The 23,626-nt window shown below is 40.5% G+C and overlaps 1 protein-coding gene across 3 annotated transcripts in view; it reads right to left on the bottom strand.

Annotated features, from left to right (window-relative positions):
- ZMPSTE24 (zinc metallopeptidase STE24) overlaps positions 1-23,626 on the bottom strand; it is a 39,267-nt gene that overhangs the window by 8,284 nt on the left and 7,357 nt on the right. For all 3 annotated transcript variants that reach the window (XM_036350400.1, XM_036350401.1, XM_036350398.1), the window contains 4 exons: positions 19,790-19,906; positions 19,269-19,421; positions 17,538-17,679; positions 11,421-11,605 (listed from right to left, as the gene is read on the bottom strand). In XM_036350400.1, the coding sequence (XP_036206293.1) occupies positions 11,421-11,605; positions 17,538-17,679; positions 19,269-19,421; positions 19,790-19,906 (597 nt within the window). The remainder of the gene's footprint in view (positions 1-11,420; positions 11,606-17,537; positions 17,680-19,268; positions 19,422-19,789; positions 19,907-23,626) is intronic.

Here is a 23,626-nt window from a genome sequence, read left to right as displayed (position 1 = left end):
CCCCAACTGCCCTCCCCTGCTGGTCTGATCGCCCACAACTGCCCTCCCCTGCCGCAACCTGCCTCCTCCACCGGGACCTGCCTCCACCACACAGCGTGGAGCCGCAGGACTCCCAGGCCTCACTGTGCGGAGCGGCCGCCGGGCCCCACCTCACCTATGTGCATGGCCATCTTTGTGGCAGCCATCTTGTGATGACATCGCACACGAGGGCACGAGGACCACCTAGGCTTTTATTAGTATAGGCAATATATATATATATATATATATATATATATATATATATATATATATATATATATTAAATGTCTATGTAAAAATACATAAACCTAGAAAATAGACTGGAGGTATATCAAAATGTTAACAATAGTTTCTTCTATATGGTAGAATTATAGTGATGTTTAACTATTTTATATCTTTCCTATATTCTAAATTATCTACACTAATAAAAGACAAACATGCAAATTGACTGAACCTTTGCTACACCTTAAGCCATGCCCACCAGCCAATCAGAGCGACTATATGCAAATTAGCCCAACCAAGATGGCAGCCGGCAGCCATGGAGCTGGAGCAAGCAGGAGGCTTGGTTGCCCCAATGATGGAGGAAGCCAAGCTTCCCCCCTGCCGCAACCGGCTCTGAGCTCCACTCAAAGCAACGAAGTTTCAATTATAGAAGGTAAATAAACCCTAGATACCTGCTTTCAGCCGGCTGTGGCCACGGAGCTGGAGTGAGCAGGAGGCTTCCCTCCCACCCGCCCTGGCCGGCTCTGAGCTCCTCTCAAAGCTACAAAGTTTCAATTATAGAAGGTAAATAAACCCCGAATTAAAAAAAGAAAGAAAGAAAGGAGAGGCTGGGAGCTTCCATCGTGGGGCTTGGCCAGCCTGAAAAGGGCCCTCAGCCCCTCACCCAGACTGGCCAGGCACCCCAGTGGGGACCCCCACCCTGAAGGGGGTGTGACCAGCCTGCAAACACCCATCAGCCCCTCACCCAGGCTGGCCAGGCACCCAATCGGGACCCCCACCCTGATCTGGGACATCCTTCAGGTCAAACCAGCCGGCCCCCACCATGCACCAGGCCTCTATCGCATATAATAAAAGGGTAATATGCAAATTGACCCTAACAGCAGAATGACTGGGAAAGACTGGTCACTATGACACACACTGACCACCACGGGGCAGATGCTCAATGCAGGAGCTGTCCCCTGGTGGTCAGTGTGCTGCCACAGGGGGAGCTCTGCTCAGCCACAAGTCAGGCTGATGGCTGCCAGCACAGCGGTGGTGGTGAGCAACTCTCCTGCCTCCTCAGCAGCACTAAGGATGTCTGACTGCAGCTTAGGCCTGCTTCCCGCTTTCAAGTGGACATCCCCCAAGGGCTCCTGGGCTGCCAGAGGGATGTCTGACTGCCAACTTAGGCCCGATTCGCCAAGGAGCGGGTCTAAGCCAGCAGGTGGATATCCCTTGAGGGGTCTCAGACTGCAAGTGGGCACAGGCTGGGCTGAGGGACCCCCCTGAGTGCACAAATTTTTGTGTACCAGGCCTCCAGTCCTATATAATAAAAGGGTAATATGCAAATTGACCCTAACAGCAGAACGACTGGAAATGACTGGTCACTATGACACAAACTGACCACCACGGGGCAGACGCTCAATGCAGGAGCTGCCCCCTGGTGGTCAGTGCACTCCCACAGGGGTAGCTTTGCTCAGCCACAAGCCAGGCTGACAGCTGCCAGGACAGCGGTGGTGGTGGGAGCCTCTCCCGCCTCTTCAGCAGCGCTAAGGATGTCTGACTGCAGCTTAGGCCTGCTTCCCGCTGGCAAGTGGACATCCCCGGAGGGCTCCCAGGCTGCCAGAGGGATGTCTGACTGCCAGCTTAGGCCCAATCCCCTGGGGAGCGGGCCTAAACCAGCAGGTGGTCATCCCCCAAGGGGTCCCAGACTGCCAGAGGGCACAGGCCGGGCTGAGGGACCCCCCCCAAGTGCACAAATTTTTGTTCACCAGGCCTGTAGTCTATATATAAAAGCCTAAGTGACCGGACGATCAGTTGTTATGATGCGCACTGACCACCAGGGGGCAGACAGTGCAATAAACAATTAGAAAACATATATCCTAGAAGGTGAAGGTTAAAGGTTTTGAAATAAATTCCAGCTACTTAAAGGGTGAAGTACCCCCCAAAAACAAACAAACAAACAAAAAACACACAGATGAACGTGGACTTGATTTTGCTTTATACAGTTTAGATGATGGTTTCTAACTTTTCTATTACTTTAATAAAAAGCAAAAATATGGCTGTTTTTAATAATGATGATACTAGTTCCCACTCATTATTGGGTTATATACCAGACAGTGAATATTAGGTATTTTACGTACAATTCATTCATTTCTACTTCTATAAGGCAGGTATCATTGGCCTCATTTTATATAAATTAACAGTCTTCAGGCTTCTGTTTTCACCAGTTCTTAATTAGATAGCATAGGCTCATGTCTTTGGTTTGATATCTGGATTTAGAAGCTATTCAGAACTGCACTGGAGTCACACTCAAAGATATGGAATGAAAGAGATTAAACAAGGATCATTTTCCAGAAAAAGAATTACTTGCTTGTAGCAGAACTGGATTTTCTTACTTTTCCACACTAATTTCATATAAAAGAACAACAAAAATACCACACATCTTCCTTATCTATGATACTTTCCTTTTTATAAAATTCATACACTGATTCATTTGATCTTCACAGCACCAAGCTGGGCAGGATGGAAAGTATTATCTTCAGTTTAGAGATGAGGAAAAGGAAGCTAAGAAATTAAATGTCTTGCTTAAGCCTGGCCAACATGGCTCAGTGGTTGAGTATCGACCTATGAACCAGGAGGTCATGGTTTGATTCTAGGACAGGACACATACCCGGTTTGTGGGCTCGATTCCCAGTGTGGGTGTGCAGGAGGCAGCCGATCAATGATTCTCTCATCATTGACGTTTCTATCTCTTTCTCTCTCTCCCTTCCTCTCTGAAATCAATAAAAATATATTAAAAATATAAATAAATAAATAATAAATGTCTTGCTTAAGATATCTTGCTAATAAACAGTGGGTAAAATCCAAACCCACATCTGAGAAGCCTGTGCCATTTCTATTATACTTAACAGGTAGGGAGACTTTCACCTAACCCTACCACGTGCAGCGGAAATACTTGTTTTCTTCTATAAAAGGGCAGCTTTTCTGTTCAGTTTTATGTAGTTTTAATTTTCCTTTTATTTAAACTGCTTTTGACACAGGTTGTTCCAATTATGTGTTCTATTTGTCCCCTGAAGGGTAAAATTCCAGAGAGTAAGTTTCCTAGACAGCTTTTAAAATGTTAATAGCCAATACAGACATTCAAAATGCTCATAGCAGTTATCTCTAAGAGGAGGGATTTCAAATAGCTTGAGTGTTCTTCCTTAAACTTGTTAAAAATCAAACAATTCATCTTCTCTACATTATCCAGACTTAAAACCATCTTTGCATCCCCCACTGTACTGTACATACTAGGTGCTCAGTAGCAGGTGCTGAATAAATCACTGTTTTCTAAACTTCGGCCACATCTGTGTACTCTCTGTGTTATTTACTTAATGTCTTTCTTTAAACCAATTCACTTTTTAAAAAATATTTTTTTATTGATTTCAAGAGAGGAAGGGAGAGGGAGAGATAGAAACATCAATGATGAGAGAGAATCATTGATCAGCTGCGTCCTGCATGCCCCACACTGGGGATCCCACAACCTGGGCAGTGCCTTGCCTAGAAATCGAACTGTGATCTCCTGGTTCATAGGTCGATGCCCAACACTGAGCCACTAACCCAACTCACTTTTTAAAACTGAGCCTCATCCTAAATGACAATATTCATGAAATCATAATATGCTAGTTTTCTTTTTCCTAATATACAGTAGTAAATATAGCTATTCAAACTCACAATGATATACTACTTAAAATCACCTCACCAGTGGGACATACACTGGAAAGCAATACAGTTAATGAATGTTGAGTCCATCTTTGACCTTCTCCTTCACTCCACATACCAGCAATCAGCAAGTACTTTAAATCCATCTTTTATTGTTATTCTCCCACTTATTCTGACCTCTCACTCTAGTGCAGGGCCTCATTGTCTCATGCTTCTCTTGATGCAATAGGCCTCAAGAAGCCTGTCTGCCTCCAGTCTTTGCTCTCTCCTATATGCTGCCACCAAATTTTTATCTTCCTAAAACAAGATCTGGCCTCTATACTCAAGTCAATCTAAACTTTTCAGGCCACTGGAAACAACCCCTTGATGTCTTCAAGAAGGAGTATTTTATAAACTGGTCCTGGCCTATGTTTTCATCTCATTCTCAGAGAATCCATTCAGTCATCAGTCTCAGAATAGCCACTGTACAGTGAGTTGTTGTTGTTTTTGGTCTCTTTAGCTTTATTAATTCCATGTCTTCAATGTGAAGAGGCCCATCCTCAAGTCAAATCCTGTCTAGTTCAAATATTCTCTTTTAAGAAATCTGTCTGATCATTAGAATCTGCATTAACTTCTTAATTTCTAAAAGCCACACTACTTCGGCTACTTAGGATATTTACCACACTTTGCCTTAAAGTATGGGCTATTTGTGTACATATCTAGTCTTCTTCACTATAGGTTCTTTAGGGTAGGGCTATGTCTAATATATCTTCATCTTGTAACTTATACATAGATGCTAAAATATTTGCAGTTATCAATGAAATAAAGCAGGCTCTTTAAGAAGCCAGAAAATAATTCAAATTCCATTCAACATGCTTCAAAGGACTAACCAATCTTTTTAAAACTTTAAGCCAAAGAGTACTGTTTTCATAGATACTAAAGATCTAATTTCATTACATTGCTTAAAGTTAGTGAATCACTACCTATGTCTAGGTTTCGCTATAATGCAATCCACCCTGTATGTGGATACCTCTTAGTAGGTTGCTTTGCTGAATTTGTATGACTCCTCAGTGTTGTCACTGGGTTAGCCTTTCTGGACTCCAGTTTTCCTAACTACAAGATGACCTTAAGATCTCTCCCTGGCTTAAAATCCTATGACCCTTGGTCAGACCAAAGTGGTCTTTATTCCAAAATCCTAACAAGTGGGATAACCACACTTAAAAAATAAATACAATCAAATGAGTTAAGCTTCTCCCAATGCTATTTAATCCCTTCACAGAATTTTGTTCCAGCTACATATTTATAACAGGCTAGGAATTTTACTAGACCATCTTTTTAAGTCAAAGCGGATGCTTGAATGATAGTAAATATTTTCTGGTATGTAGACAATATAAAATGAACTAAAGGTATTTCTAATATAGGGTGGGGCAAAAGTGGGTTTATAGTTGTTTGTATAGAAAGTAATACAATAATTAATAAACAATAATACAAGAATAAATTCTGTGTTTTGCATACTCACAACTGTAAACCTACCTTTGACCCACCCTGTACATTATTTCATTTAATCTTCACGACCCTAAAAGGTAGGCATCTTTAGCCCAGTATCTCTCAACTCAGAGCGATCTTGCCCTGCAAGCCCCCACCCCCATGGATATCAGGCAATGTCTAGAGACGTTTTTGGTAGTCACATCTGTTGGGGTGGCAAGGCGGTGGTAGTGGTGCTGATGCTGGCATCTAGTGGAGAGAGGCCAGGGATTCTGTTAAACATCCTATGATTCACAAGACATCCTCCCACAACTAAATATTATCTGGCCCAAATGTCAACAGTGCTGAAGTGAGAAACCCCAGTAGCATCATCTTTTAGTTAAGAAACCAAAGTTTTGCCTGGCCAGCAGTTGAGCGTCAACCTATGAACCAGGAGGTCACAGTTCAATTCCTGGTCAGGGCACATGCCTGGGTTGTGGGTTTGATCCCCAGTGTGGGGCATGCAGGAGGCAGCTGATCAGTGATTTTCTCTCATCATTGATGTTTCTATCTCTCTCTCACTTTCCCTTCCTCTCTGAAATAATAAAAACATATATATTAAAAAAAAACACCCAGGAGAAAACCAAGATGGCGGCATAGGTAAACACCGGAAATTGCTGCCTCCCACAACAACTTCAAAAATACAACTAAAAGACAAAACAGATATCATCCAGAACTACAGGAAGGCTGGCTGAGTGGAAATTCTACAACTAGAAGGAAAGAGAAAAGCACACTTGCCGGAAGCCGGTCCATCCTTGCTGCTTGACACAGTCGCTGCAGGAAAGAAACATCTGCACAGCATATGTTTCAAGGGACCTGGCGTATATAGCATACTGTTCTTAATATGTTTGCTCCCCTTAGCGCTGTGTGTTTTAACCAAGGTCACCTCTCCAAGAAATGTTGTTTCCCCAGGTAGGAATTTTTCCCTGAAGTCAGGGAGGGGATGCCTCTCCTAGAAAGGTTGTTTCCCCAGGTAGGAATTTTTCCCTGAAGTCAGGGAGGGGATGAAACTCCTTAACTAAGTGCCAGGCGGGTAGTTAATCACTACAAACAATCATGCTTAAGCTACATAATCTTTACTCCCTGGAATGGAGATAAGAAATGCCCTAACCTTTGTAATAGAAATTGACAGGATTAAAATCAACTGGTATAAATACGGATGTAACAAGACAATAAACAGCAGAACCCTTCTGGAGATCCAGACCAGAACTTGGCTGGAGATCCTGGCTAGAGATCCTGGCTAGGCTGCTGATCAACTGAACGCTGTCTCCGTGTCATTCCTTCTTCGCCGACTCCATCCACACCTTTGGGGACCCCTGGACCTGCTGGGGTTGGACCCCAGCATCTGGCGCCCGAACAGGGACCCCCTAGGTAAGCGCCCTGCACATGGGACGGATAGGACTCCACCGTAGGAAGAGGGTGGATAGTCTTCGCCGACTCCGTCCACACCTTTGGGAAGCCCTGGAACAGGATTCCCCTAGGTAAGCCTCTCCCCTCCCCCCGCATTGAGAACCCCACACTCGGGACGGATAGGACTCCACCAGGGTGCTACAGACCCCCCTATAGAAGATAAGTAGGGTAAGAAGGTGGATAGTACAGAACTTAGATTGAGAAGATGTGCCATACTGAGTCCAAAGAAAGAAGACTCTGTATTGATCTTTAGATTAAGAAGATGTGCCATACTGAGTCTAAAGAAAAAAGACTCTGTATTGATCTTTTAACATATATGCTTGCTAGCAGAGGAATTAAGGTTACTCCCAGTCAGACAGAACGTTTTATACAAGAAATATGTCCATGCTTTTCTGAGGAAGGAAAGGTAAATGTAATGGCATGGGAGAAGGTAGGCCCAAGGAGCCTTATCCTTAACCCCACTGCAGCCTTTCCACCCCGGGAAAGTGCAGGATTGGCAAGCTCTCCCTGGGGTGATAGATCAGGACTCAGGTAATAGCGGAAAGCGCCAATCCTACTCTTAAAGTGGATACAAGAGAGCATTTCAGGTTTTTCTTTTTAATGCCTGCTTTTAAAAAATTAAAAAGGGGGAATTTGCCGGGAGCCGGTCGATGCTTGCTGTTTCAAGGGACCTGGCATATATGGCATACTGTTCTTAATATGTTTGCTCACCTTCTTGGCACTATGTGTTTTAACCAAGGTCTCTGAGAAAGGTTGTTTCCCCAGGTAGGGATTTTCCCCTGAAGTTAGGGAGGGAATAAAACCTCTTAACTAGTGCCAGGTGGGTAATTAATCACTTTAACTACGAACAATCATGCTTAAGCTACATAATCTTTACTCCCTGGAATGAAGATAAGAAACGCCCTAACCTTTGGAATAGAGATTGATAGGATTAAATCAACTGGTATAAATACAGATGTAATAAGACAGCAAGACACAGAACTTAGAATACGGAACCAAGAGAGACAGAACCTAGGCACAGAACCTACACAGAACGTTCTCTAGAGACAGAAGAACTTCGCTGGAGAGAACATGGCAAAAGATCCTGGACAGAAACTGGCCTCAGAACCTAGAGACAGAACCTAGCGAGAGAACATGGCAAAAGATCCTGGACTGAACCTGACTACAGAAATTGACAAAAGAACCTGACTAGAACCTGGTGACTGAACCTGGCTGGAGAACCTGGACAGAACCTGGCTGGAGAACCTAGCGAGGGAACATGGCTACAGAACCTGGCTGGAGAACCTAGCAAGAGAACATGGACACAGAACCTGGCTGGAGATCCTAACCAGAACCTCACTGGAGATCCTGACCAGAACGTGGCTAGAGAACCTTGCTATGATGATCATCTGAACGCCCTCTCCATGTCATTCCTACTTCGCCGACTCCGTCTACGCCTTTGGGAACCCCTGGACCTGCTGGGGTTGGACCCCGGCACACACTGAGACTCAGAAGAGGTGCGGTGCGGAAGTAAACTGCAGAAGTGCGGAGGCACATGCAGCAAGGGCTGGCAACTGAGGATGCGGCTGTCTTTTTGAATCGGGAGGGAGTCTCAAGCTCCCGACTGCTCTGAACTCCAGTTCCGGGAAGTCTCTGGGGACCCAGACTCATACGGGGAGAAACTGGACTGTCTGGCAGCAGGCAGAACTCAGAACTCGAGGGCGGCTTTCTCTCAGCAGTGCTTGCAGCAAGTACCGAGAAGCTGAAACGTAGGGCCTCTTAGGGCAGGGCTGAGGATCAGCCATAGCTGTTTGCTCCACCCTGTTGATCCCCTGAGACCTCGCCCCACCCACGCTGCGGCAGAGGCTTTTGCATATGAATGCCCTGGCTCTTTGCAACCTGAAAATTACCTAACAAATTGCAGCTGGGCCAGACAGACCCAGAACTTCCAAGAGAAGGCCCAAGGCCCCACAGCAGCTTGTATTGCTTCACAGCTGGGCCTCATCTGGGCACCTCCAAACCCCAAACAAGGAAGGGGAATCTGCAGATCAGTTCGTAGCTCCTTCTGGGTAGCCTCAGGCAGTGGCTAAATTAGCACCTCCTTAGATCCAAGAGCCAGTGTACCCAGTGGTCAGAGGGGGACCATCCAGACTACAACTCCTCAGATCCATAAGGGACACACTCAGGGAGCAGACTCAGTGAGCACCAAAGCTCCACTGAAGCAAGTCTTGCCCCAGAAGGGTGTCTTCAGCACAGAAGTTCTCCCACCATAGACACAGCTGATTCTCACAACCAACTGGCCTGGAGGTCAATTCCTCCCAGTGATATCTTCAACAATCAAGGCTTAACTACAACAAGACTGTGCACAAAGCCCACAAAGGGGTGCACCAAGAGTGTCCTCCTCAGATAATTGGGGAGGCTGAGCCACTGGGCCCTATAGGACACCTAGCACACAAAGCCACTCTACCAACACAGGGAAGCATAAAAAATGCGGAGACAAAGAAACAGGTCACAAATGACAGAAATGGAGGAAAGCAAACGACTGGATATAGAGTTCAAAACCACAGTTATAAGGTTTGTCAAGAGTTTTCTAGAAACCGCCGATAAATTTAGTGAGACCCTGGAGGATATGAAAAAAGACCAACTAGAAATTAAGCATACACTGACTGAAATAAAGAATAATATACAGAGATCCAACAGCAGACAAGAGGATCCCAAGATTCAAGTCAAAGATTTGAAATACGAAGAAGCAAAAAATACCCAACCAGAAAAGCAAAAAGAAAAAAGAATCCAAAAATATGAAGATAGTGTAAGGAGCCTCTGGGACAACTTCAAGCGCACCAACATCCGAATTATAGGGGTGCCAGAAGAAGAGAGAGAGCAAGATATTGAAAACCTATTTGAAGAAATAATGACAGAAAACTTCCCCTACCTGGTGAAATAAATGGACTTACAAGTCCAGGATGCACAGAGAACCCTAAACAAAAGGAATCCAAAGAGGACCACACCAAGACACATCATAATTAAAATGACAAGGGCAAAAGACAAAGAGAGAATCTTAAAAGCAGCAAGAGAAAAACAGTTACCTACAAGGGAGTACACATACAACTGTCAGCTGATTTCTCAACAGAAACTATGCAGGCCAGAAGAGAGTGGCAAGAAATATTCAAAGTGATAAATAGCAAGAATCTACAACCAAGATTACTTTATCTAGCAAAGCTATCATTCAGAATTGAAGGTCAGATAAAGAGCTTCACAGATAAGAAAAAGCTAAAGGAGTTCATCACCACCAAACCAGTATTACATGAAATGCTGAAAGGTATCCTTTAAGAAGAGGAAGAAGAAGAAAAAGGTAAAGATACAAATTATGAACAACAAATACACATCAATCAACAAGTGAATCTAAAAATCAAGTGAATAAAAAATCTGATGAGCAGAGTAAACTGGTGAATATAATAGAACCAGGGGCATAGAAAGGGAGTGAACTGACAATTCTTGGGGAGAAAGGGGTGTAGGGGTGCAGGAAGAGACTGGACAAAAAATCGTACACCTATGGATGAGGACAGTGGGAAGGGTAAGGGCAGAGGGTGGGGTGGGAACTGGGTGGAGGAGAGCTATGGGGGGAAAAAAGAGGAACAACTGTAATAATCTGAACAATAAAGATTTAATTAAAAAAAAAACAAACCCCAAGAATTTAGAAAGCTTAACATACTTGCCCAGCATTACACAGATTCAAAATCATCTCTGAATGACACCAAAGCCAACAGAACATCATACCTACAAATACTGGTGACTACTTCTGATTTCATTTGTGTCGTATCTTATCATTGTCTCCCCCCTCCCCCCATTAGTCTTAGCACTTTAGACTTTGCTAGTCAGCATCAGCTGACCTCATCCAGGAAAGGACTCAGAAAAAGCTTTCTCAGACTCTCAGGTCAGATTTAAGAAATGCCTTTTCTTGTGTTCTCACTGCATCCAGTATACATAGCTTCACTGTGGCAATTACTATGTTGTACTGTGATTGTATAAGCTCCTTGAGAGCAAGGGTTTGCCTCTTTAAGTTTGTATTCCAAGTGCCAAGCAAAATATCTCCGCACAGAGTATACATTTCATAAATATTTGTTAAATAAACAAAAGAAAACTGACCAAATTACATAATGTACCCAAGGACACACAGCTACTAAATGACAGAACCAGGATTCTAATCCAAGTCTCTCCGTTGCCAGAGCCTATAATTACTGTCTCAATGAAACTAAAAATGAGATGTCTATCTCCTCTTTATCCTGCCTGTGGGATTTCTTTGATCATAAACATATCAGGAATAAAGATAAAGCCCCTGTTTTAAAGATAGCTTATAATCATAAGAATTTTCCTATCTTATGCTTCTAATTTTAATGTGTACATTTGCAAAAGCTTGCAAGGTAGTCAGCATGTATAATAGTGAGGATCTCTCCCAAATACCAGAATTATGAAGGGGCCATGGTGTTTGTATCTGATAGTCTCCCTGAATTCAACACTTACATAGAAGCGGATGTTACCTAGAGTCGTCACAGAAACTGTTTATAAAAACTAAACCAGAGTCTCTTAGGAAAAGAAGAACTCACTTTAACTTTAGCTTTTATTTCTTCACTGTCCCCTTCTCCATCATTGCGGGGTTCCATGCCAGACTCCTCCCGGATGTCTTTGTTTAGTACAGAATACTCTTCTAGTAGAGTGTCAAACAAAACTATTCGCTTGTTCTTGAAGAAGCCATAAAAATAAGCATTGCTGTGGGAAGAGCGTTTAGATCCTAAGGAAAAGACAGTTCAAAGCACGGAAAATAATTAAAAAGTCTGGGGTCCTTTGGAGAGACTCCTAGAAATTGAATTACTGGAAAGGACATTAACATTTTCAAATGGTTTAATACCTGAAGAAACTGTATCAACATAAATCACCACCAGCAGTGGAGAGTGTCTGTTTACCTGTAGTCTTGTCAACAGAGATGTGTGCTCATCAGGGCTGTAGAGCAATAGTAAGTAAGGAAAACCTAAATATCCCGCAGCAGCAAAATGATTAAATTATTGTAAAGCTATGAGATGGCAAAATTATACTAGAGTTAGAAATATTGATGAGAGAGAAACATCGATCAGCTGCCATCTGCACACCCCCTACTGGGGATATGCCAGCAACCAAGGTACATGCCCTTGACTGGAATCAAACCTGGGACCCTTCAGTCCGCAGGCCGACGCTCTATCCACTGAGCCAAACCAATTAGGGCCAAAATTATACTTTTGAAGAATGTTAACAAGATAGGAAAAAGTTTCACCAATATAATGAGGATTAAAACTTTATGTACCTAAGGTTCCATTATTGTCATGAAAAAAATATACATGTAAATAGAAAAGTATAAACAAAGGCCTATTAAGAAATATATCAAAATACTGAAGTATTAAAAAAACCCACTGCAGTGTTTATCACTGGCTTCTAGAACTATGGATTTTTGTTCCCCTTGTCTATTTTCCAAGGCTTGTAAGTATACACACTTCTATATTCAGAAAATAATTAAAGCTATTTTTTAAAAGACTGGGGAAAAAATACCTAAATTTTTAACAGTGGCTAACAGTAGCTGAACAAACTATGATTACTTTTTATTTTCTTCTTTATTTATGTATTTTTATTTTCTAAATGTTCTATAATGTGCAGTGAATTTAATAATTACGAGCAGACTTTGGGTTCAAATCTTGGATCTGCCATGTATTAGCTGTGGAGTAAGAAACTTTCTTAAATTTCTTTAAGCTTTATTTACCTGTTTATGATGCAAGCCAATATCTATGTCATTGGATTAGGGTAAGGGTTACATGAGAAATTCTAAGTAAATCAATTAGTATACTGCCTGATCCATATAAACTATTATTATTTACATACTTTTAAAAAGTAATAATAAAATATTTGTTTCTCTTGAGAATTTTAGATCTCTCACAGAAATGTGAATTAAAAAATATTTTTTTATTGATTTCAAAGAGGAAGAGAGAGGGACAGATAGGAACATTAATGATGAGAGAGAATCACTGATCGGCTGCCTCTTGCACACCTCCTACTAGGACTGAGCCTGCCACCAGGGCATGTGCCGTGACTGGGACTTGAACCGGTAACCTCCTGGTTCATGAGACAATGCTCAACCACTGAGCCACGCTGGCCAGACAGAAATGTGAGTTTTTATCTACTCTTATTTCTAATGTAAAGAATGTCTAGTAGTATATTTAGGATATAGTATATTCTATATATATATAGCAGTACGTTTGACAGTATGTTTAGAATACAGTAAGGCTTTGATAAATAGTGGCATTTACTTATTTATTTTTCAGTTTTTGTTTAATTGCCAAATATGTGGTCCAATTTTGCTAGTCATATAGGGTCTGGAAAGCCGTGTATCAATCTGAGGTCTTATACTTTCATTTCTGTCTTGTTTTTAAAAAAATTAATTTAAAAATATTTCTTAGATGGTGCCTGAAGTTATTTATGGAAGCAGGCAGATTGTAGGCATATAAATAAAATAAAATTAACATCTTAATATCTCCCACTGGTCCAAGTGTCTCAAAGTATGGCCCAAGGAACCCTTCCACCAAAATCACCCCAGGAGCTCGTTAGAAAGTAAAAACTAGAAACACCTATGAGGTCAGACCTCTGGGAATGGAGGCCAGCAATTTATCTTTTAACAAACTCTCAAGGGAATTCTTTTTTTAAAATTTTTTTTAAATATATTTTTATTGATTTTTTACAGAGAGGAAGGGAGAGAGATAGAGAGTTAGAAACATCAATGAGAGAGAAACATCGACCAGCTGCCTCCTGCACACTCCCTACTGGGGATGTGCCCGCAACCAAGGTACATGCCCTTGACCGGAATCGAACCTGGGACCCTTCAGTCCACAGGCCGACGCTCTATCCACCGAGCTAAACGGTTTTGGCTCCAGGGAATTCTTATACAGTTCTCACTAAGGTTTAAGAGTCCCTGCACTAGACCATAAGCTTTTTGTATTGCTGTGCCTGGCACGCAGTATATATTCAATAGTGCTTGTTTACTAAATGGATTAATGATGCTACTTGAGGTGTGAGGCAATGTATTTGAGAACTAAAAAATCAAAATGTTCTATGCAAATGTAAGGCACTGCCATCTGTATCATTTTTGTTTATGATCTTAATCAACCTCTCAGCAGCATTTGCAGTTGACCACTCCCTCCTTGAAACACTTTCTTTTCCTATTTAAAAAGAAACAGCATTTTCTCCTCTTTTCCTTCCTATCTCAATGGTCTCTCCTCTGTGTCCGATGCTGGCTCTTCCTCTCCTGCTGACTCTGACCTGAGCCCCACTCTCTTCTCTAAATGTCCTTATCCGTGTCATTAAACTCACCTACGTGCCAGATACTTCCCTATCGATATTGCTGGCCCTGCCCTCTCCCTAGAACGCCAAACTCATACACCCAGCTGACTATTTGCTATCTCTACATCTTCCCATGAATGTCTATAGTGTATATTTGTTGCTTATATTCTTATGTGTGGCTTCTTCCCTGCCCAGGACTGGAATCTCTGTTCAGAGTTAAGGGAATTCAAACCATGTAAATCTTGTGAGAGACTGCTTCTCATTTAAGAAATACAAAAAGACACATATCTGCTTCCCCAGCATTTCTGACAGCTAGCCCTGTGCCCTGGCTCAGTCAGTCAAATGCACCCATTGGGGACTCTGGATAGTTAGCACTAGAAGCAGGGCAGTGAGAAACTAATTCTGTAGGTGCTAGTGGCAGGGATATTAGGGGTGCAAACTGCTGAATCCAACAGAAGGAGGCAACAGCAATGTCCTCCCAGACTGGTCTGCAGTGAAATTCCGAGTTCCCCATCTCCCTATGGAACAGCCCATCTTCCAAGCTTGGTAAACTTAATTTCCTGGTGATTCTGTAAGCTATCAAATAGTGTTTCAATTAGCAATTGTTTTCTGCTTACATAGCCAGTTGGTTTCTACTACCTGTTTGCCACTAACTATTGCCTGCAGAATTCTAATTCAATGTTCAATAGATATCTCAATATACAGCACATCCAACTTAAGTTCGCATAAACCTGCTGTTCCCCAGTTTTTCCAATATCAGTAAACTATCATTTATCCAATTGCTCAGGCTAAATATCTAGGTTATCATCCTTGATGTCTCCCCTTCTCCCTTAATCTTTTCCATATAATCTATTAGTATAGTCCCATCAACTCTACCTCTAAAACACATCCCCAGTGCATCCACTTCTCTCCTTCAATCACTACTGCCCTAGTCTAAGCTACTACTCTTCCCTACCTGGATTACTAGAACAACCTCCTAACGGCTCTCCCTGCTTCTACCCTTGCCGCCCCTACAATCTATTCTCCATAGCAAACCAAGATATTTTAAAAATACAAACCAGACCATGTCACTTTCCTGCCTAAAACCTTCAATGGCTTTTCCCCTTGAAGTTAAAATAAAACTCAAGCTCCTTCCCCTGATTTACAAAGGCCCTCGTGGTCTGATTCTTGCTTGTCTCAGATTTCATGTCCTAACACTCCTGCTAAGTGGCAGCCACATTGGACTATTTTCTGTGTCTTGATGATTCAAAGCTCTAGAAGGTCTTTCTCTTGATTTCAGCATGCATGGCTCCTTTCTTCAGGTCTCAGCTTACATCCATTTGCTCAGTGAGGTCTTGCCTGATGACCCTCTAAAGCAGCGGTTCTCAACCTGTGGGTCGCAACCCCTTTGGCAGTTGAACGACCCTTTCACGGGGGTCGCCTAAGACCATCCTGCATATCAGATATTTACATTACGATTCATAACAGTAGCAACATTACTGTTATGAAGTAGCAACGAAAATAATTTTATGGTTGGGTCACAACATGAGGAACTGTATTTAAAGGGCCAGAAGGTTGAGAACCACTGCTCTAAAGTATCTACTCAGTCATTCTTCATCACATCACACTGGTTAATTCCCTGCATAGCACTTGCTCTCTGATATTTTCTGAGAGCAGGAATCTTGGCTTCTCACTACTACATTCCTATTAATTTACAAATCTGTAATGTGTTGTTATTGTTAGTAACAATATTCACTCATTCAAAATATTTTTGAGGACTGTTACCATTATTAACAACAATAAAAGCATACATTACCAATGAGAAAACGTCTGTTTAGCAAAGTAAAGTTGCCCATAGTCATACAGGTAACTGTGATAGAGCTAGGATTCAATGAAGACTATTAACTCCTCAGCCTACCCTCTGAAATTCTACCCCTCCACCTACTCAAATCTTGATTTTCTATAAACTTTCAGCTTATATTATAACCCTACATAAAGCCTCGCCTATTTTATCTAAAATCATATATCACATATGTAAATATCTCTATTGTCATATCATCAGCTGTGATTTCATGTTATCTGATTATAACTTAAGTGATTAGCAACTTAGGTTGCTTCTTTAGTAAAGACCCTGAGAAACTGTTCTACTGTACTAATTAGTGTGCTACTGTTTAATATTAATTAAGAGTAGTGATTCTCAGAGGCTAAAGAAGTAATATGAATCGGCTTGTTCTCCTACCATTTCCCCATGGAAATGTTCCAATTGTACCTTTAGTTGACCTATATAACCTCAGAAGCTACCAAATATCTGAGATTTCTATACTCTCCTAATTGCTGTTAATTCATTCTTTCCAGTTGTGACCATCTCTGTTCTTACCTGGCCCTGAAATTACGTAACTCTGTTTCTATTCATTCACCTAATATAACTGCTTCTCATTGGTGATTTTTTAGTTTAAATGATGGATGGACAAACTATGGCTTGCAGGCTCACTCTAATCTGCTACTTATTTTTACACATAAAGTTTTATAGAACACAGCCTTGCTCATATTTATGTATAATCTATGCTGTTTGGCACTATAATGGCATAGTTGAATAGCTTCAACAAAGAACATACGCCTGCAAAGCCTAAAATATTTATTATCTATGGCATTACAGAAAATGTTTGCCAAACCGTGGTTTAGAGGAAGCAAAACTGAAAGCCAGAGTGGTAAAGTGATCTGTCCAAGATTCCACAGCTGGTAAGTAACAGAGGCAAAACCAGCCTGTTCATTTACATGTATTTTAATGTAAAGATTCTGAAAGTCATGGTACCACACAACAGTTTTAATTGACGTCTCTGTAAGCTTCCTTGAGACTTTAGTAGTCTTATGTAAGCTCCTAAGATAGCTTACCTCTACCCAATGGTAGGACAGTTTTTGGTAATTTGCAGGTTTTCACAATCAGAGTCTTCCAGAACACTGGAAGTTTTGTTGAGACAAAGCCAATAACAATGGCTTTATGAGCCTAAAACTAGTGCTAAATGGAATGACTATACAACAGCCCTACTTAATTACTAGGTGCCAGACAGGTAACAAAGTCCATAAGTCAGTCTAATATGCATGCTATTAAAGGAAGTGATAAAGGCCTTGGCCCAAAATTAAAAAAAAATATTGTAAAGCCAACCAAACACAGCTTCAGCAAGAATAGGATTTGACACCAAGCCACCAGCTTCTATCCCTGGACTATACCATCAATTCCTATAAATCTTAAAACGTCAAAATGTAAAATCTTAACCTTTAGATAACAAAATTTTAAACAAACTGATTTGCTCATTTATTAAAGTTTTAAGAATAAAGTTCTCAAATAAACCACTCAAACGAAATCTTCTTACCCCCAGTAGCCTTACCTTCAACAACATACACCTTAGTCAAAGGAAAGTCAATACTCTTTGCCATTATTTCAATTTCTTGTTTAAGCTTTCCCTCAGGTAGAGGTGTGAATTTGTCAAATAAAGGGGCAATATAATCAGCATAGATTGTGACAAGCACCTGAAAAGTAAATGTCAGAACAACCTATGAACATATTCTTAAAAAAACTACTCATTATACAGATTCAATTACATTGAAACAATTACGTGATCCTAACCTTGAGAGCAGGGGCCTTATCTACTAGTATTTGTTCTGGTTTTCCCAGTCCCAAAACATACCAAATTCATCAATCTGTTTGACAAATTAAATCAATATGAATAATCTCAAAGTGTTAATAACTGAAAAGTCAAATGGTCCATTCAAAAGTATCTTGGGAATTTCATAAGCCCGTAAGAAGTTGGAATGCTGCCTTTTAAAGTAACCATGACAGATCTGAAGTCTTTGCTAAAAAATTACTAGCACCTGACTGTGTGCTGTCTTATTTGGTTGGTCAGCTAAAATTAATTACCTACAGTTCACAACTGTACACTTGGTTAAAACAGCACTTTTTTTTTTTTTTTTAGAGATTAAGCTTTTTTTTTTTTTTTTTTTTAATATATATTTTATTGATTTTCCACAGAGAGGAAGGGAGAGAGACAGAGAGTCAGAAACATCGATGAATTGATGAGAGAGAAATACCCATCAGCCGCCTCCTGCGCACCTCCCACTGGGGATGTGCCCGCAACCAACGTACATGCCCCTGACCAGAATCGAACCTGGGACCCTTCAGTCCGCAGGCCAACGCTCTATCCACTGAGCCAAACCGGTTATGGCGAAACAGCACTTCTTTAAGTATTTTGGAAGCATTTCCTCTCACTTCGTTTGCAATTCAACAGATATTTGTAAATCCAACTAGTGCCCATTTTCTAATCTTGATCCCACCAGTGGGAAGTGAAGTAATGAGCATCACGCTAATTCAGACTAAAATAAACCTGCTCACTGGTGGAGTTAAGCGATGACAGATGATATTTTCTAGGGGCTGTCAACAGACAATTTTCACTGTGTTGTAGTGTTTGTGTTGTGAAACAGTTTAGAATGTGGGAAGGAGAAGAGGAAAAGAAGATGTGAATGAGGGAAAATGAAAGGGGATGAGAGAAAAAGGGAGGGAGAAGGAAGACAGGAGAGAAGTAATGGGGAGAAAAGCAGAAGGGGAAGGTAGGGAGAACGGGAAGAAAGGAAGGAGGAAGGAACAGAGAAGGGAGAAGGGAGAGAGGGAAAAGGGAGAAAGGAGGAAGGAAAAAGCAGAGGAAGAAAGCAAAGAAAAACCAGGTACATTTATGCTTTCTTCTTGTCCCTCTTCAATCTATTCTCTTCAAAACAGCCATGATTTTTAGGCAACGGAGCTCAGTCAAGAGTCATTAAATTACCAAAGTGTGTCATCCATTCTGGTGGCAACTCATAAATGCATAGCCCAAATTGCCTGACAACTGGATCATTAAAAGTAACAACTAGCTTCTAGGATCTGTAAAAGTCAACATAAGGAGAAGAAAATCTGTCAGAGTCAATTCTCCTATTTTTATAACCAAAAGCAGAAACCAACAGGGGAATTTATGAGCACTTATGTGTATTTTATCTGCTTCTTAATAACTGTTTACATGCTAATGAAGACTATACCATAATTATCCCACTAAGGAAATTTGTAAAAAACATGAAACAAAAGTTTTACTCACCAGAGAAACAGCTAATGTGAATAGCCAGGCGTAAATAAAAAAATAGTCACCCCCAATTTTAATAATGTAAAGTAGAAGTGAAGACACAGGCAATAAAATGCACTGAGTCACAATAAATTTTTTGATTGCATCTTTCATGAAGAACCCCAAAGTCTGAAAAAAGAAAACATCACAAGAAACTGAGAAACTGCTATTAAATAACTAATTAATGAATATAAAGGATACATTATTAAAGTAAATTTAAAAATTAAAAGGCAGTAACACTATATCATATGACACTAGGTAACCCAAGACAATAACTAAATGTCTTACATTCTACAGTTTAAAATAAACTCACTTAAATGTCAGCTGAAAAGCATTAGACATTAGAGTGCTAGAAGAGCTTATGGAAAGACTTTAAACTACAATCTTTGCCACATGCAGTTCCCTTTTTTCTCAACTAATTCATGCTCTACAACAGCAAATTATGAGCACAAAAGGTCTTCACATTTAAGAGAGAACACTTGCATTTTCTATTATACCTGTTGATTGAAACCATGTTTTTCTTCTATCACAAAAGTATTATAAAGACTCCATGGCAAACCAGTCAATGCACTGAAAAGTGTAGCCATCAGCAGAAACACCAAAGACTGAGTGATCTAAAGACAAGAAGGAAAAAACAAAAAGAAAACATGGCAGTTTTTATAGTGTAATATTAATTCATTCTTAAAATGAATTCTTAGTGAACAAATTGATAAGCAATTGCTGCGTACCTACTAGATCTCAAGCAATGTGTCTGATTCTATGGCTAATACAAGGTCTGAAACATCATCTATAACCCTCAAAGTTTACTTCTTAGAGAAGGAGGCAAAAAAAAAACAATTCCTCTTTTCTTACACAGGCACTGTATGAAGTTACCTAAAGGCATATAAACAGTTGAAAGATTTGGAAATCCCATAGGCAGGAAAATATCAGACATATGTCATAGCACTATCTTTACCAATACATCTCCTAGGACAATGGAAACTAAGGAGAAAAATCAACAAATGGGACTACATCAAAATAAAGAGCTTCTGCACTGCAAAGAAACCATCAACAAAACAAGAGAGCCCAAAGCATGGGAGAACATGTTTGCCAATGTTACATTTGATAAGGGTTTAATCTCTAAAGTTTATAGGGAACTCATACAACTTAACAAAAGGAAGATAAACAATCCAATCAAAAAATGGGCAAAGGACCTAAATAGACACTTTTCGAAAGTGGATGCACAGAAGGCCAAGAGACATATGAAAACATGCTCAAAGTCACTAATCATCCTTGAGATGCAAATTAAAACGACAATGAGGTACCATTTCACACCTGTCAGAATGGCTATCATCAACAAATCAACAAACAACAATATTGGCGAGGATGTGGAGAAAAAGGAATCGTTGTACACTGCTGGTGGGAATGCAGGCTGGTGCAGCCACTGTGAAAAACAGTATGGAGTTTCCTCAAAAAATTAAAAATGTAACTCCCATTTGACCCAGTAATCCCACTTCTAGAAATATAGCCCAAGAACTCAGAAACACCAATCAGAAAGAATATATGCACCCCTATGTTCATAGCAGCATAATTTACAATAGCTAAGATTTGGAAACAGCCTAAGTGCCCATCAGCAGATGAGTGGATTAGAAAACTGTGGTACATCTACACAATGGAATACTATGCTGCTGTAAAAAAGAAAAAACTCTTACCATTTGCAACAGCATGGATGAACCTGGAGAGCATTATGCTAAGCGAAATAAGCCAGTCGGAGAAAGATAAATATCACATGATCTCACTCATTTGTAGGATATAAGGAACAACATAAACTGATGAACAAAAATAGATAGACACAGAAGCATCGAACAGACCGTCAAACCTTAGAGGGAAGGCAGGGGAGGGTGGGGGTGTGGGGTATGAGATCAACCAAAGGACTTGAATCCATGCATATGAGCATGACCAATGGACACAGACAATAGGGGGGTGGGGGCATGTGCTGGGGGTGGGAGCAGGCGGGAAGAGGTCAATGGGGGAAAAAGGAGACTTATGTAAAACTTTCAACAATAAAGAATTAAAAAAAAAAGATTTGTAAAACAAGACATTTGCTTGTCTATAATCTTCTGAAACATCCCCCATTCTCTCTAGTTTATCAACAAATCTTAATAATCAATATAAAAAATGATGATTGTTTTGAGCTTTATAATTTTTGGCTATCTCATACTGTTAGTTCTAAATATATAAGGATATGAAAAAATAAACTAATATTTATTTAGTATACTATTATTTATTTAAATTGTATTTTTATTGATTTCAGAGAGGAAGGAGAGGGAGAGAGAGATAGAAACATCAATGATGAGAGAGAATCATTGATTGGCTGCTTCCTTCATGCCCCCTATTGGGGATCAAGCCAGCAACTCAGGCATGTGGCCAGTTCCGGAATTGAACCATGATCTCCTGATTCATAGGTCAATGCTTAACCACTGAGGCACAATGGCCAGGCTAGTATACTATAACTGAAACCATTAGAAACATTAAGAATTAGTGTTTGCCTGGCCAGAGTGACTCAGTGGTTGAGCGGCGACCCATGAACCAAGAGGTCACCGGTTTGATTCCCGGTCAGGGCACATGCCTGGGTTTCGGGCTCAATACACTGCAGGGGGTGTGTAGGAGGCAGCTGACCAATATTTCTATCTCTTTATCCCTCTCTCACTTAAAAAAAAAATCAATAAAAACATATTAAAAAAAAAGAATTAGTGTTTTATTTCTTTGTAAAAAACTTAAGAGTAGTTTGAACAATGCTCGCCTTCTTGTTGTGTAACTTACAGTATGGAAATGGCACCTTTTCTCTGTCTTGATAAATTGTTATACTCCTCTCAAAGTTTACATCAGCTTCCAACATTTTAACATTTTACTGTTTGAGCTTTCAATGTCATAAAATATCACTGAGGCCTTTTAACATGGCAGTTTTTTGCCAGTCACACTAAGTCTGGGACATAATCCTTTTTGTCAAAGCCACTTTCCTCATTTATAACAATAAGGTCACCTTCACCAAGTTCCTCTGGCCGCAGATCTAAATCTGTCTAATGGTAGCAGGGGCAGCATTCCCAGGGCCAGCTATTTCTTCTATAACTCCCCGTATGTCAGATTTGAACTTCACTTCCGTGTTATCATTTTTCATTTCTTTGCTACACTTTCATCTTTGTTAACCAATTCCTTTTCAATTATCCATTTAAAAAAATGTTAAGTGGCTATATATCCATTTTTAAAAAATGTCAGGAGGCAACACAATGCATAATTAGAATAATTGATAACAGATGTGCAATGACCAATCACTGACATACTTTGGAAAAAGGGAGGTGATTGGTCACTGATGACAATGAGAATCTGTTATTTGCAAGTGACCTGTGGACTAAAGAGCTAGCAAGGAAGTTTGTACTTTATGTGATTACTCATATAATATACTATGGTAACTGAAATTTGAACCATGTTTTTAAGGTACTGGTGTTATTTAACTAAACTGTGTAACTGAAATTTGTGTATATCAGAACTGTGCAAAGGATGGACAACCAATACCACACAGCCATCAAAGAGAACAAAGATCACCCTGGAGCGGTGGCTCAGAGGTTCGATCCCCATTTGAGGCAAGGGTGGGAAGCGACCGATCAATGTTTCTCTCTCTCTTTCTCTCTCTCTCTCTCTCTCTCTTTTTTAAATCAGTAAAAGTATATCCTCCAGTGAAGATTAAAATTTAAAAAAATACCCACACCCACACACCCAGAACAAAGATCTGTATATAAGAACAGGAAGAGATCTCCAAAAGATGTTAAATCCAAAAATAATATATTAGAATATGTATATAGAGTGTGTTCATTCATTCAACAATATTTATGGAATACCTACTCTGTGACTGGCATTTTCTAGGCACTAGTGACATAGCAATGAAGAATACAGGGGGTGGCAAAAGTACGTTTACAATTGTAAAACAAATAAATACAATAATTAATAAATAATAATATAAAAATAAACTTTCATGTACTCACAATTATAAAACTACTTTTGCCCACACCTGTATATATAAGGTCTCTGTCTCCTTAGAACTTAAAATTCTTGTCAGGGCGATAAAAAGAAAACAAACAAGATTACTGCAATAGTGCTAAGTGGCTTTATATAGAAAATAAAATAGCCCAGCCAGTGTGGTTCAGTGGTTGAGCGCTGACCTATGAACTGGGAGATTGTGGCTGGATTCTGGTCAGGGCACATGCCAGGGTTGTGAGCTCAATCCCCAGTGGGGGGCCTGCAAGAGGCAGCCAATCAGTGATTCTCTCTCATCACTGATGTTTCTATCTCCCTCTCCC

The sequence above is a fragment of the Myotis myotis genome, unplaced genomic scaffold, assembly GCF_014108235.1.
Source record: "Myotis myotis isolate mMyoMyo1 unplaced genomic scaffold, mMyoMyo1.p scaffold_m19_p_2, whole genome shotgun sequence".
NCBI classification, from domain to species: Eukaryota; Metazoa; Chordata; class Mammalia; order Chiroptera; family Vespertilionidae; genus Myotis; species Myotis myotis.
Note: the sequence above shows the minus strand (reverse complement) of the source record. Positions and strands in the feature narration are given on the sequence as shown.